The sequence below is a fragment of the Salvelinus fontinalis genome, chromosome 3, assembly GCF_029448725.1.
Source record: "Salvelinus fontinalis isolate EN_2023a chromosome 3, ASM2944872v1, whole genome shotgun sequence".
NCBI lineage: Eukaryota > Metazoa > Chordata > Actinopteri > Salmoniformes > Salmonidae > Salvelinus > Salvelinus fontinalis.
In genome coordinates, this window is record NC_074667.1 from 41,885,565 (window position 1) to 41,901,927 (window position 16,363).

At 41.3% G+C, this 16,363-nt stretch overlaps 1 protein-coding gene across 1 annotated transcript; it reads left to right on the forward strand.

Annotated features, from left to right (window-relative positions):
• Positions 1 to 4,767: 4,767 nt before the first annotated feature.
• On the forward strand, positions 4,768 to 14,153 carry nbl1 (NBL1, DAN family BMP antagonist). Its single transcript, XM_055916001.1, has 4 exons — positions 4,768 to 5,268; positions 7,109 to 7,289; positions 12,329 to 12,440; positions 13,335 to 14,153. Exons 2-4 carry the CDS (start codon positions 7,117 to 7,119, stop codon positions 13,578 to 13,580), a joined length of 531 nt encoding a protein of 176 aa, XP_055771976.1. The 5' UTR covers positions 4,768 to 5,268; positions 7,109 to 7,116; the 3' UTR covers positions 13,581 to 14,153.
• Positions 14,154 to 16,363: the final 2,210 nt, after the last annotated feature.

Here is a 16,363-nt window from a genome sequence, read left to right on the forward strand (position 1 = left end):
ATTCCTCCATTATGCCAAATCCTAATGTGGAATAACCACTGGCAGTCTGGGACAGTGACTGACTCTACTGGAGTGGTGCACAGCTCATGAGTCATGATCTAAGGAGCGTCTGCTGGTTTTAATTTGTCTCTGGCACTTACTTCCTCAATAGATTTATTGGAAGGTCCATTCATTGTTGTCAAGGTATTAATCAGTGGCTTATTCAAAGATTGGGACAAAACCAACCTGAACAGTCTGGCCCTCAAGGACAGCATGCATGGCCTGCCTACTGTATCTACACTTCCACTCTGAGCAGGAGGGGGGTCTACTAATCTAACACAGATGGTCATATTGTTTTAAGATGGTCATACCATGGATCATTTAGCTGTTTGATTTTGAATTTTAGGACCCTTGTAGGTGTATATATATATACAAATATTTGATGAGACATTGAATTTGGCCTTACTGCTACTAGCCTATAGAAACACATTGAATGACACATTCATACATGGTAAATCAGATAGGCAATACAATAAATCAAAAGGAAGTGTGAACTGACACAAGTGATGCATTTGTTACTATTTGCAATATATAGGGGTTCACAGCGAAGCTATTCTTAGATTTTTTAAAATCTTTGACATCGTCAAATAACTCAAGCATAGATTGTTTACTTTTTTTAAAATTTGGCACACAGAAACTAGAGGCCATGAGTAACCTGGTAAAAAAAAATGGCACCGACTGGCCTGTAGGTGGAGCTGTTAGAAGGGTCAAAGATCATACCACCAAGACATGCTAACCTCCCCTGTTATTGGTAATGGTGAACAGTTAGCATGTTTTGGGGGTTTGATCTTTAACCCTCTAACTTTCTCACTCATCATTATTCACAATTAATTCAGGATTATCCATAATCATGGTAGCATCCACATTAATGTAGAAGTGCTCAGAAACATATGCTATTATTATTTATAATAGTGACTCCAAAATGGCACTACATTATTTACCATTAATTTCTATTGGGCACAAAATTATCTGAAACACAATCAAAACGAACTGCAAATGAAACTAAGTTTGTAGTCACAAGCTTGATGTAATCATTGTGCAGTGGTGGAAAAAGTAACCAATTGTTATACTTCAGTAAAAGTAAAGATGTCACACCCTGATCTGTTTCACACCTGTCTTTGTGATTGGCACCACCCCCCTCCAGGTGTCGCCCATCTTCCTCATTATCCCCTGTGTATTTATACCTGTGTTCTCTGTTTGTTTGTTGCCAGTTCATAGAACCTACCAGTGTTTGTTTCCCTGCGCCTGCCTGTTTCTTGCTCCTGTTTGCTAGTCCATCCCGGTTTGACCGTTCTGCCTGCTCTGACCCTGAGCCTGCCTGCCGTTTTTGTACCTTAACCCACCTAACTAGATTATTGACCCCTGCCTGCCCTGACGCTGAGACTGCCTGCCATTCTGGATCCTTTGCACAATCTCTGGATTATTGACCCCTGCCTGCCTTTAACCTGTCGTTTGCCTGCCCCTGTTTAGAAATAAACTTTTGTTTCTTCAACACTGTCTGCATCTGGGTCATACCTAAAACGTGATAAAAGATACCTTAATAGAAAATGACTCGTGTAAAAGTGAATGTCAGCCAGTAAAATAGTACTTGATCAAAAGTCTAGAAGTATTTGATTTTAAATATACTTAAGTATGAAAAGTAAATGTAATTGCTGAAATATACTTAAGTATCAAAAGTTAAAGTATAAATCATTTCAAATTCCTTATATCAAGCAAACCACACAGCATTATTTTCTTGTTTTTTAATTTATGGCTAGCCAGGGGCACACTCCAACACTCAGACATCTGTACAAAGGAAGTCTTTGTGTTTAGTGAGTTTGCCAGATCAGAGGCAGTAGGGTTGTCCGCTTGATAAGTGTTTGAATTTGACAATGTAATGAGTACTTTTGGGTGTCATGGAAAATGTATGGAGTAAAAAGTACATTATTTTCTTTAGGAGTGTAGTGAAGTAAAAGTAGTCAAAAATATAAATAGTAAAGTAAACATACTGCAAAAAACTACTTAAGAAGTACTTGAAAGTATGTTTACTTAAGTATTTTACACCACTGCCATTGCATGCTAGGAATATGGGACCAAATACTAAACATTTTACTACTTTATTTTTAAGAATCTGTAGGGGGGTCAATTTTTACCCCTACCCTTTTGAGAGAGGAAAATAATACTTGTTGACCAAAATCTCTTTCTCTGAGCAATTGTATTAGTATAAAATATTATTTCCCAATTATTTTTTACATAAAATATAGCTCAGTATTTGAATATCAATAATTTTGGACCCCACTGAATTAGTCTCTAATGAATTTGAGAATGAACAGTTGCTGCATTCAAAATAATGCTGAAAATATTTCACAAATCTTAACATAACCCATTAGTCAAATTGACCCCAGAATTAGTATATAAACTCAATACATTAACTTCTTGCAACTATAGGGGGTGCTGTTTCGCATTAGCATAATTTTCTCTACAGATTAAACTGCCTAGTACTCAATTCTTGCTCGTGCAATATGCATATTATTGTTATTATTGGATAGAAAACACTCTTTAGTTTCTATAGCCGTTTGAATTAGGTCTCTGAGTGAAACAGAACTCATTCTACAGCACTTTTCCTCCCAGTGTGTGAGATTTAGACATTTACATTTACATTTACATTTAAGTCATTTAGCAGACGCTCTTATCCAGAGCGACTTACAAGTACATACATTCATACTTTTTTTTTTTGTACTGGCCCCCCGTGGGACATCTTGACCTCTGGTTTCAGATCAGTTTTATAAGTCTCTGTAAATCCTATGAGATACAAACACTGCCCACGCCTTCCTCTAGATGTCAGTAAGTGGTGACAATTTGAATGGAGTCGATTGCGCAATCATTGGCTCTATAAATCACCAAATACCGGAAGTAGCGTTCCTTTGGACACTGCGCTCAACGCAAGAAGGATATCTGACTGGTCTTTTTCCAAGCCTTGGTTTAGCCAGTAATATAGCGTCGGTCATCTTTTTACTCGTTATAGGTGTTAGAAACATCATAAGGTAGTTAATTTAAACCGTTTTATAGCAATTTATATCCGTTTAGTGCGATTTTGAGGCATTGCTTTGTAATAGACTTTGAAGCTCCGGGCACGTTTCGGGGTCCCGGTCGTACGTTAGTGGGCATTTCGACGGACAAGTGGACATCTTTCGACCAAAAGAAGATTAGACCCAAGAAAGGATTCATTGTCCAAGATTCTGATGGGAGAACAGCTCATAGTAAGAACAATTTATGATGATAAATCGTGTTTCTGTCGATAAATGTTAAACGCTTATGCCGCCATCTTGTTTGCTATAGCTTCGCTTGGCGCAACCTGTATTGAAAAGTAAGGATAATTTAAAAAATGTAATTCCGCGATTGTATTAAGAATTAAATTGTCTATCAATCGCTGTCCACCCTGTATTTTTTAGTCAAGTTTATGAGTATTTATGTATAAGACTAGATCACTGTCTAATTTGGTGCAGGACATTTTCTGACCAGCCGAGCTACTTTTGTCATTGTCTAACCATGATTTTGGTGGCTAAATATGCACATTTTCGAACAAACTCTATATGTATGTTGTAATATGATGTTACAGGAGTGTCATCTGAAGAATTCTGAGAAGGTTAGTGAAAAAATTAATATATTTTGGCGATGATTACGTTATCGCTCTCTTTGGCTAGAATCAATGCTCTGGTAACGTTTGCATATGTGGTATGCTAATATAACGATTTATTGTGTTTTCGCCGTAAAACACTTAGAAAATCTGAAATGTTGTCTGAATTCACAAGATCTGTGTCTTTCCATTGCTATGTGCTGTGTATTTTTAAGAAATGTTTTATGATGAGTAAATTGGTAATACACGTTGCTCTGTGTAGTAATTCTAGGAGCTTTGGTGAGATTTGTGATGCTGGCTGCAATGGCAAACTATGATTTATACCTGAAATATGCACATTTTTCTAACAAAACCTATCCTATACCATAAATATGTTATCAGACTGTCATCTGATGAGGTTTTTTCTTGGTTAGTGGCTATCAATATCTTAGTTTAGCCGAATTGGTGATAGCTACTGGTGTTGAGAGAAAATGGTGGACAAAGAAAAATTGTGATTTTTGCTAACGTGTTTAGCTAATAGATTTACATATTGTGTCTTCCCTGTAAAACGTTTTAAAAAATCTGAAATGGTGGCTTTATTCACAGGATCTGTATCTTTCATTAGGTGTCTTGGACTTGTGATTTAATGATATTTAGATGCTACTATTTAATTGTGACGCTATGCTAGCGATGCTAATCAGTGTGTGTGTGGGGGGGGGGGGGGGGGGGGGGGGGTGCTCCCGGACCCGGGGTAGAGGCTCCTGCTTGCAGCTATCTCACAATTATTTTCTAAATGAATCAACATAAGCTTAAAAACATTTTGCTCCCAAAAACCCTGTGAACCCCGTTCATTGCTGCTTGCAGCTATATCTCACAATTATTTTCTAAATGAATCAACATAAGCTTAAAAACATTTTGCTCCCAAAAACCCTCTTGTGAGTGAAAGCAAAGAGAGCTGACACGGTCCACGAGAAAAATGAACTGGGGCTATTCCTGCGTTTTGCACAGAACAGGTCATGATGCCTATGCGGTGTTGTAGGCCTATGACCTGAAATTGAGAGCGGCTCCCTTCGCTGTTAAACTGTTAAAATTCAGACCTGCCAAACTCATTTTCCCCCTCACGTTCCAGCTCGTCCAAAGACACAGCGGGACTCCTTTCTGGAGGCGCAGCCGCGCCTATACCCAAATCCAGCGACCAAAGCAAAGGCGAGATAAAGTTTGAGAGAACGGAGTAGTTTACAGCTTCACCGAAATGACAGCCTACCGGTGAAACGTTTTTGGGGAGAAGAGGTGGAAACGGACTCCGGACGGGAGGGACAGAGCACGGACGGGAGGGGAGGGACCCAGTGCGCTGATGGACTGAGAGACAGATAGTTTCTAATGCACACTATCTCCTCACCCCTCTCCATATGACCGTCTCTCTCTGGCGGATGATGTAATTGTTTTCTATGAACCTTGCCTTTCTGAAAGCAGTTATATTTTCAATTTCCAAGTAGCAACTACAGCGCATATACTCCACGCATCTCTCCTGTCTCCTGCGGGACGGGTGGCGAGGGAGGGTTGGGAGAGACGGGCGTTGAAGATCTAGTGAGGGGTCTCAGCGGGATATTGCTGCATTTCGGTGATTCCCAACGGTAAGTGAACGCTTTTTTAAACTAGCAGCCTATCCAGACGCAAAGTTTTGATCCCTTTCTCTGTCTCGGAGAGATGCCAAAGAGTTACAACACAAAATGTCACGTTGCAAACTCCGATACAGTGTTTATTGAGAGCTGTAATTTGTCCGGAAAACTGACCTTTCCCTTTTGAGAAGCGCGTCGTAATTGTTTCCTAGGGTTCTGTTCTGTGGAGCTATCTGATGATTATTTGCTGAACATATAGTCTTACATTATCATTAAATATTTTAGTTTTACCCTATTTAATTCGCCTGTTTGTCAGTTATTTTGCTATACACTGTAGCCTTGTTCTTAGAATAGTTGTTCAGCATTATACATATCTTATGACCTGATTATAAACCAGGCCAACAGAGTCAAAAGTTTTACTCATTCAAGTAATTAGACCTATAAAGGCAAAATGTGTATAATTATGTTAGTGCAAAAAAAAGCGCTAGAATACATGAAGTAGCCCATCTGTAGAATTAGCACGTATTTTCATTTTCCACAGTTTCTTGTGCGCTTCTTCTTGTAATGCCTTCCCTCACCAATCGCCTCTCACGCTCTCAATTTTACAGCCGCAGGGCAGTTGGTCGTTGCACAGGGATATTGAATTCTTTAGGAATGTTATTTGCCCGAAGGCACAGCAAACCGTCTTCAATACTAAAAAGTCCATGGAAGTAAAACTGTATTTGTGGAAAGGGTTGTAGCCGAAATTACGTGACCTATTAACTTTATAAGAAACAAGAGAGTTTTTTTGTAGACGTTTGTAAATGACGAAACCGACCTACGCAGCTTTAAAAGAAACCAGAGAAAAGATTTTGTGGAGGTTGATAGTTTATTAGAGTCAGGTGGTACACACTAAAAACAAATGGTTCTATATAGTGCCAAATAAGGGTTATTTGACTCGTAACGATAGCGGATCCCTTTTGGGTGCTATACTAGAACCCTTTTTTGGAGGTTATTTAAAGAACCATGCTCATATGGATCTAAATTGAACCTTTATGGTGCTTTAAAGAACACGTTCCTAAGGTTCTATATAGCGCAAAAAAAGTTTCACTATCGTTACAACCCTTGTTAAAACCCCTATTGGTGCTGTATAGAACCCACCGTTCTCTATTTCAAAAGGTGCTAGAAATAACATTTCGAAGAACAATTCAGGGTTCTTTTTTTCGTATTTAGCCATGTTATATGGTCAAAATGGCATAGGTTTCTTTATTTTGTTAATTGTCAAGTTGAATCAGGTGTGCTAGCTCTGGAACGGCTGGGGGTTCCTGAGGAGAGGTTTGAGAATCACTGAGCTAGACAACAGTTGACACAAGGCCACACGTTAGTCTTTCACAAGGCACTGTCACTGGCCATTGTCATATTTAACATGTCATGGCATTACACAACAGATTAGAAAAACTGGAATTAAACTATGTTCTTAGCAAACATCCAAGCAGACATCTCCCCTCTCTCCCCCTCGGTCTCTTCCTTTCTCCCTCTCTGTCTGCTGGGCTACTTTGAACCAAACAAATTGTTTTTCTCCACTTGGCAAAGCCAGAGCCAATTCGGCCATGTGAGAGCACAGCTCAGTGCAGGTCATTACCGTGTTTAAATGGATTACTGAAGAAGATGTTACAGAATGCTGCAAAACAGCAACTGGCTATATTAAAGCTATGTAATCCACCATATAATGGCACACATTTTACAATTTGGTTCCTTGTGCATAAACAGTCTGCTATGTAAAACAATATACATTAAAGACTTAACAACAGGTAAAGTAGGCTAGACCTATTATAACTATATATATATATATATACTTTTTTTTATCCTCCTTAAGGTGCAGTCATGTGGCAAAGAATTGTGATTTGCTGCGCGCTGCTTGCGCTCTGTTCAGCAGCACCGCCCGCTCACATCAACCGTCTGGCGCTGTTCCCTGACAAGAGCGCTTGGTGCGAGGCCAAGAACATCACACAGATAGTCGGGCACACCGGCTGCCAGCCTCGCTCTATTCAAAACAGGTCAGTGTTGAACACACACACACACACACACACACACACACACACACACACACACACACACACACACACACACACACACACACACACACACACACACACACACACACACACACACACACACACACACACACACACACACACACACACACACCTGCCACAAACTCCAGTCCATACAACACAGCACACATGCACAGGCATTTGTTTTCAAGAGGGTGAATGACTCCTTTTAATAACTGAAACCAGGAATGAAGTTTGACTTTGAATGGCCAAATTACCCCAAAATCACCCTAATTTGAATGTGCACACGGGGCATCATAACTGTTTTAGGATTTCCACACACGGGGAACATTTGTTACCAGGGCCCGTTTTTTTTTGCCTTTAAAAAAAAGCATTTCATGCTATTCTACATCATTTACATGACAGAAGGCATTAGCTGAATCTTTTGTAATACCACACAAATTACCGAAATCAGTGGCTACTCTCACAAACTGAGATCAATCTGGTCTTTAATTCAAACAAACAATAGCCCAGGCCAATTAAGCGTAACATATTGTACAGTATGAGGAGGCAACATATATACAGTGCCTTTGGAAAGTATTCAGTCCCCTTGACTCTTTTCACATTTTGTAACATTACAGCTTTCTTCTAAAATGTATTTATTTTCCTCATCAATCTACACACAATACCCCATAATGACAAAGCAAAAACAGGTTTTAGACATTTTTGCTAATTTATACAAATAAAAATTAACTGAAATTAAATGTACTTAAGTGTTCAGACCCTTTACTCAGTACTTTTGGCAGCGATTACAGCATAGAGTCTTCTTGGGTATGATGCTACAAGCTTGGCACACCTGTATTTGGGGAGTTTCTCCCATTATTTTCTGCAGATCTCTCAAGCTTTGTCAGGTTGGATGGGGAGTGTTGCTGCACAGATATTTTCAGGACTCTTCAGAGATGTCGATCGGGTTCAAGTCTGGGCACTGGCTGGGCCACTCACTCTCTGGAGCAGGTTTTCATCAAGGATCTCTCTATACTTTGCTATGTTCATCTTTCCCTCGATCCTGACTAGTCTCGCAGTCTCTGCCGCTGAAAAACATCCCCACAGCATGATGTTGCCACCACCATGCTTCACCGTAGGGATGGTGCCAGGTTTCCTCCAGATGTGACGCTTGGCATTCAGGCCAAAGAGTTCAATCTTGGTTTCATCAGAACAGAGAATTTTGTTTCTCATGGTCTGAGAGTCTTTAGATGCCTTTTGGCAAACTCCAAGTGTGCTGTCATGTGCCTTTTACTGAGGAGTGGCTTCCATAACAGCCTCCACTCTTTGGGAAGGCTTTCCACTAGATGTTCTAACATTGCTGTGGGGACTTGCTTTCATTCAGCCACAAGAGCATTAGTAAGGCCGGGCACTGGTGTTGGCCGATTAGGCCTGGCTCTTAGTCGGCGTTCCAATTTATCCCAAAGGTGGTTGAGGTCAGGGCTCTGTGCAGGCCAGTCAAGTTCTTCCACACCGATCTCGACAAATAATTTCTGTATAGACCTTGCTTTGTGCATCGGGGGCAATGTCATACTGAAACAGGAAAGGGTCTTCCCCAAACTATTGCCACTAAGTTGGAAGCACAGAATTGTCGAGAATGTCATTGTATGCTGTAGCAGCTGCCGAATCCAGATTCTACTGTCGGACTGCCAGATGGTGAAGCGTGATTCATCACTCCAGAGAATCAATTTCCACTGCTCCAGAGTCCACTCCGGCTGACGCTTGGCATTGTGCATGGTGATCTTATGCTTGTGTGCGGCTGCTCGGCCATGGAAACCCATTTCATGAAGCTCCTGACGAACAGTTATTGTGCTGATGTAGTGAGTGTTGCAACAGAGGACAACCGACAACCGAACACTCGGTGGTCCCATTCTGTGAGCTTGTGTGGCCAAACACTTCGTGGCTGAGCCGCTGTTGCTCCTAGACATTTCCACTTCACAATACAGCCTTTAAAGTTGCCCGGGGCACCTCTAGCAGGGCAGAAATTTGACGAACTGACTTGTTGGAAAGCTGGCATCCTATGATGATACAACATTGAAAGTCACTGAGCTCTTCAGTAAGGCCATTCTACTGCCAATGTTTGTCTGTGGAGATTGCATGGCTGTGTGCTCGATTTTATACACCTGTCAGCAACAGGAGTGGCTGAAATAGCCGAATCCACTAGTTTGAAGGGGAGTCCACATACATTTGTATATACAGTACCAGTTCAAAATTTGGATAAACCTACTCATTCCAGGGGTTTTCTTTATTTGTACTATTTTCTACATTGTAGAATAATAGTGAAGACATCAAAACACATATGGAATCATGTAGTAACCAAAAAAGTATTAAACAAATCAAAATATATTTTAATTTCTTCAAAGTAGCCACCCTTAGCCTTGATGACAGTCTTGCACACTCTTGGCATTCTCTCAACCAGCTTCATGAGGTAGTCACCTGGAATGCATTTCAATTAACAGGTGTGCCTTGTTAAAAGTTCATTTGTGGAATTTCTTTCCTTCTTAATGTGTTTGAGCCAGTCAGTTGTGTTGTGACAAGGTAGGGTTGGTACACAGAAGACAGCCCTATTTGGTAAAAGACCAAGTCCATATTATGGTAAGAACAGCTCAAATATGCAAAGAGAAACGACAGTCCATTATTACTTCAAAAGATGAAGATCAGTCAATACGGAACATTTCAAGAACTTTGAAAGTTTCTTCAAGTGCAGTCGCAAAAAACATCAAGTGCTATGATGAAACTGGCTCTCATGAGGACCGCCACAGGATATGAAGGCACAGAGTTACCAGTGGTGCAGAGGATAAGATCATGAGAGTTACCAGAGTCAGAAATCGGCAATTAACTACACCTCAGATTGCAGCCCAAATAAATGCTTCACAGAGTTCAAGTAACAGACACATTTCAACATCAACTGTTCAGAGGAGAATGCGTGAATCAGGCCTTCATGGTTGATTTGCTGCAAAGAAACCACTACTAAAGGACATCAATAATAAGAAGAGACTTGCTTGGGCCAAGAAACATGAGCAATGATGAGTCCAGATTTGAGATTTTTGGTTCTAACCGCTGTGTCTTTGTGAGACGTAGAGTAGGTGAACGTTTCCCACCGTAGAGTAGGTGAATGGTTCCCACCGTGAAGCATGGGCTGGGAGTTGTGATGGTGTGGGGGTGTTTTGCTGGTGACACTGTCAGTGATTTATTTAGAATTCAAGGCACACTTAACCAGCATGGCTACCACTATCATTTGTTTTTCAACAGGGCAATGACCCAACACACCTCCAGGCTGTGTAAGGGCTATTTGACCAAGAAGGAGAGTGATGGAGTCCATCATCAGATGACCTGGTCTCCACAATCACCCAACCTCAACCCAATTGAGATGGTTTGGGATGAGTTGGACCGCAGAGTGAAGGGAAAGCAGCCAACAAGTGCTCAGTATATGTGGGAACTCCTTCAAGACTGTTGGAAAAGCATTCCAGGTGAAGCTGGTTGAGAGAATGCCAAGAGTGTGCAAAGCTGTCATCAAGGCAAAGGGAGGCTAATTTGAAGAATATATTTTGGATTTGTTTAACACTTTTTTGATGACTACATGATTCCACATGTGTTATTTCATAGTTTTGATGTCTTCACTATTATTCTACAATGTAGAAAATACTAAAAAGAAAGAAAAACCCTTGAATGAGTAACTTTTGACTGGTACTGTATATATATTCATATATATATCATAGGCTATAGGCTACTAAATAAAATTCCCTGTGGCACACGGACTCACTAATGATGAAGATAAAGCCATAGGCTACTACTCACGGTGATGGCTGATACGCTCGTCTTGGCAATAGCCTATCTCAAGATGAGCTACTTTGAAAAACAGTAGACCTACTACTGTTCCCTAAAAATTGGGAGCTGTTGAGAAAAAATTATTATATTGATTCTACAGACAGATTAGTCTTCATTTTTCAGCAGTCGGCTTTCCAAACTTTATGTTTTTTCACGTGATTGTATTTAGAAATGTACAATAGGCAACCAACCATAGAAATATAATCCATAGATGGCATTTCCCATTCAAGTCAGGACTGGCTGCCATTGCCTGTGTACACACAAGTTTAATAGTCAAATTGCAAGGGTAAGAGGTTCCAAAACCCTTCTATGGATTATATGTCTATGGCCACAATGCAACAAGTTGTATATTTGGTGGCCAAATTGTAGCCTTCCTGACTGTAGTCAACTGCTAACTGCCAACATAAAGGAAACACTTGAGTAAATGAGGGATACAAATAATATGTCATGGTGTGGGGTGCATTTTCCTGGCATGGTTTAGGTCCACTTGTAGAATATATGCCAAGGCGCATTGAAGCTGTTCTGGCAGCTCGTAGTGGCCAAACACCGTTGTGTTGGTGTTTCCTTTATTTTGGCAGTTACCTGTATGCGCTTATGATAAAATGTAATCCACAGTTATTTTTGAGAAACTATTGATCCTCTGTGTCTAAATTATGCTCTCTCTTGAACATTCATAGCGGGCTTCTGTGGTTGGATAAAGCAAATATTATAAAAACAATTATGTGTGAGCCACTGACTCACAATTGACCAGTCACATTTATCTATTATGCAGTTACCCAATCAAGAGCCCCCCAGTTAGTCATGTGTCCCCCCCTACCCCCTCTCCTCCCCAATCTAATGATTAGCAGAGCAGCAGCAGGCTGTCTACACTCATTGAAAGCGGGCTCCTGAATCCCCCTGTGGTTGGCGGTTGCAGTAAAAAAAATATATAGAGAGATGACTTGTATAATATATACCGTATATATTTCCTTTATTTAATTATTTTTACATGTTATTTTTTTTGCTGCCTCTTGGGCCTCCCACGGTCCTGGGCCCAAGCCCCTGCGCTAATCTGGCCCTGTGTGTAATGGTCACCTCCAGAATATAATCAGCCATGAAATATACAGATATCAAAGCTGAATGGTGACATCTTCCCTTTTTCTCTTTCCTCCCTCTCTCCCCTATCATTCCAGGGCATGTCTGGGGCAGTGCTTCAGCTACAGCGTCCCCAACACCTTCCCCCAGTCCACTGAGTCCCTGGTGCACTGTGACTCCTGCATGCCTGCACAGACTCAGTGGGAGGTGGTAAGTACACACGCAAACACATATATGCACGTGCACACACACACACACCAGCTAATGTAACACTACTCTTTGAATATAGACACTTCCACAAACCCCTAGTACACCTAACCACACAACCCCAGTAGCCTACAGAAACACATGACCACAACCACAATTGGTCCTGCATTTAATTCATTCGAGGTTTTTCTTGTCCTCTGTCTTTAATGGGCCTGCCTGTTTAGTAGCCAGGGATTCCAGAGTCCTGGAACAACAAAGGCCCTGTGTTGAGGTGTATGTAGTTTAAAGAGCAGCCAGAAGGTAGGATAGGAGTGGGCATGGGACCACAGGTGAGGTGACTTCATGCCTCGAGAAAGAACTTGATTGATGTACTGTATACAATATTGAAAAAGGAAATGTGCCTTATCAGTCCAGCGGCTGATAAATTAATTATGACTATGATTATGACTATTTTGGATCCACAAAGGCATGCCTTTGATGCCGGATAACATTTTTGTGGATTTTTATAGCTTGACTAAAAACAGTTCCCTGAGCATAAAAGTGTGCTAATTGTTTTCTCACGATTGAATATTCTGCCGTTTCCAACCATGATGGTGCATTGTCAAATTATTTCAGATCCAGCCTCCTATTGTTGGTCTAGCAGCTGTGTCAAGCTTGACTGATTTACTGAAATCACAACATTACTCAGAATGGGCTACATTGTTTGAAGATGGATGCAGAGGCTTTGTCTTAAATCTCTCTGCCAGAGACTGACATGTGTGGAAGACTCTAGGCGAAAGTCCTGGCAGTGCTTTGTCTTTGTGTGTGTGTATGCATGTGTGCGTGTGTTTGTGCTGAGGGGGCGGGGCGAGGGGCGCATGTGGCATGTGTGTAATGCATTGTGCGTTGTGTGAATAGGTGACTTTGGACTGCCTGGGCAGTGATGATGCTCCTCGTGTGGATAAGCTGGTGGAGAGGATCCTCCACTGCAGCTGCCAGTCCTGCAGTAAGGAGGGAGCCCAGGAGGGGGCACTGATGCAGCTCTACCCATCAGAGAGTGCCCAAGACACCCCTATCCTACCAGAGAGCCACCACAGCGGCACACACTCTCAGCACGCTCACACACACACAGAGCCACACACACACACATCTGATGGAGGGTAGGTCGCTCGATCACCACTGACACTTCCTCTCTCGCCATTCCTGATTCTTCTCCCAAACCTCTCCACAAGTTGTTTCTTCTACACACAGCACTTGATGCATTTCCCTTCTCTTCTATCCAACCTCTGTTTCTTCATTCAACAGCTTAAAAGCACTTTGAAAGTAAAACTTCACTTCACTTGATAACTGCTTATAAAAGCACATGCAACCAAGCTCCCTCATGCTGTACTCTTCACAAGACAACCACAGTATAAGTGAACACATACAAAGACACAAGCTTATCTAAACTGTTTTTGTCATCTGACTTCTCACTTAGGAGGACAACAAATATAACAATCCTACACACACGCACATATGCACCCAGGCATGCACTCTGACGCAACTATAGACTTTTGAAGCTGTAGTCTTATATCTGTAAATCTGTCTTAAAAAAATTTATTAAAAAAAAGCGTAGAGCTACAAAGTTTCTTGCCTTAATTTGTGTTTATCACCAATTTGCATTAGTATCTGACCTAATGCTATATGTTCCAATGATTGCTTCTCCTATGAGAATAAAGCTATTTTTGTTCAATCTTATCAATGCAGTTCTATCTGTTATGATTTACTTAATGCCTTTTTGTCTATTATTGTCATAATGTGGTGGGAATGTGATCTTGGACTAGTCAGCTGCCTATGTTCATATACATGTTTATGCTGCTCTCTGTTGGTGCAAAGAAGGTACTGCAGAGGGCATCTTGCTAGAGATGAAGCAGCATGCATGTGCTGTAAATGCAATAGTCCTGTGATCAGAAGAAAAGAGACAAATGCAGCATTTGGATACAGAAGTGTAAGGATATGAAAACATGTTGCAGCATTTTCCATCAGTTTGCATTGGCTACCTCTCAATCCACAGTCCTTCTCATCTCACCTACATCATTTTCATCTAGCAATAATATAGGCAACTAACACCATAGTGGTTCTGATGTTTACTAAAGTACAGAGGCTTAGGCTGTGTGTGTTATGATCCTAACTGTGGACTTTAGATTTGTGTGTATTGGGCTGGTTTTCATCCTCACTCCTCTCTGCCTGCAGCAGTCACCATGGACACCGATGTTGTTCTAGAACAGAAACGGATTACTGATAAATAACATACAGAGCAAACACACAGAGGACTTTCCACCCATTTTAACCAACATTAAACGGCAGGCATTAAAACTCCAACACACACACACACACACACACAACAATTAGGCATTATTGTACATATCAATGATCTGTTTTCACAATTTCAAATGTAATGTAAATGAATGCAAATTCCCACTCCTTTTCCTCCACCAGCTAATTGCTCAATTGTCTGTGTTTAAGTTCATATGAACAATGTGTATTTTATACCTTTATCCTCCTGAGACCCAGCAATTCATTTTTGTCCTTTCTAGTGGACATCAGTTCTTAGTCCATATCTCTATATTAAGGTCCTGTTGTCCCTTTGAAAGGACAGTCTGGGATTTTCAATGTTATCACGTGTGGTGGTGTGATCTTGGCAACTTTGTCTTCCTGGTTCTTAAAGAAATGACTGCCGTCAAAATTAGCACACTTAATGGAAATTTGAAAAGAAGTGTGAGTAATTATTAATGATACTTTTTGTGAGTATGATATTCAAATTGTTTCTCGTAAGTGAATATCTCATGAATGGTTAAGTGAGTTTTCAGGCCTGTGTAATATTTTTTTTACATTAAATAATATCTAAATAAGAGCTTATCAAGAAATGTCCTCTGTAGTGGACACTCAGATGCTGCAACTATGTGTTTTACCTTCTATACCCATTGACTGTAATGTACATCTTTTCATATTCACATCCTAATGACCACTACAGAGGGACATTTTGCACTTTCAATAAAAGATAAATAACACAATTTTTTCTAAACAAAGTCTTGGTAACATGTTTTTTCCCCCACCCCAAACACCTACTTTATGTAAATAATAATAACAAATCCTAAACTTTTTTTCCCCAGGTCTCAGGATTATGATAGTTAACTGTCATCTGATCATTTCATCACAAAGTGCTTTTGACCTATATATCGACTAAAATAGAAATCTTTCTGATGAGTTGTCATGGCAACCCAGAGTGGGGTGTTGTAGATATAGTTTGGTAGTGACTAAAAGCCTGGGGGGGGGGTGAGTTCTAAGAGAGAGAGAGAGAGAGTACAGTTTGAGCTAGTCCGTTAATCCAACTCTCTGCTCAATAGAGTTCAATAAACAGGGAGTGAAGGGGACCAGTGGGGTGTCTGAGGTTAGGGGATCAGTGGGGTGTCTGAGGTTAGCGGATCAGTGGGGTGTCTGAGGTTAGGGGATCAGTGGGGTGTCTGAGGTTAGGGGATCAGTGGGGTGTCTGAGGTTAGGGGATCAGTGGGGTGTCTGAGGTTAGGGGATCAGTGGGGTGTCTGAGGTTAGGGGATCAGTGGGGTGTCTGAGGTTAGGGGATCAGTGGGGTGTCTGAGGTTAGGGGATCAGTGGGGTGTCTGAGGTTAGGGGACCAGTGGGGTGTCTGAGGTTAGGGGATCAGTGGGGTGTCTGAGGTTAGGGGATCAGTGGGGTGTCTGAGGTTAGGGGATCAGTGGGGTGTCTGAGGTTAGGGGATCAGTGGGGTGTCTGAGGTTAGGGGATCAGTGGGGTGTCTGAGGTTAGGGGATCAGTGGGGTGTCTGAGGTTAGGGGATCAGTGGGGTGTCTGAGGTTAGGGGACCAGTGGGGTGTCTGAGGTTAGGGGATCAGTGGGGTGTCTGAGGTTAGGGGATCAGTGGGGTGTCT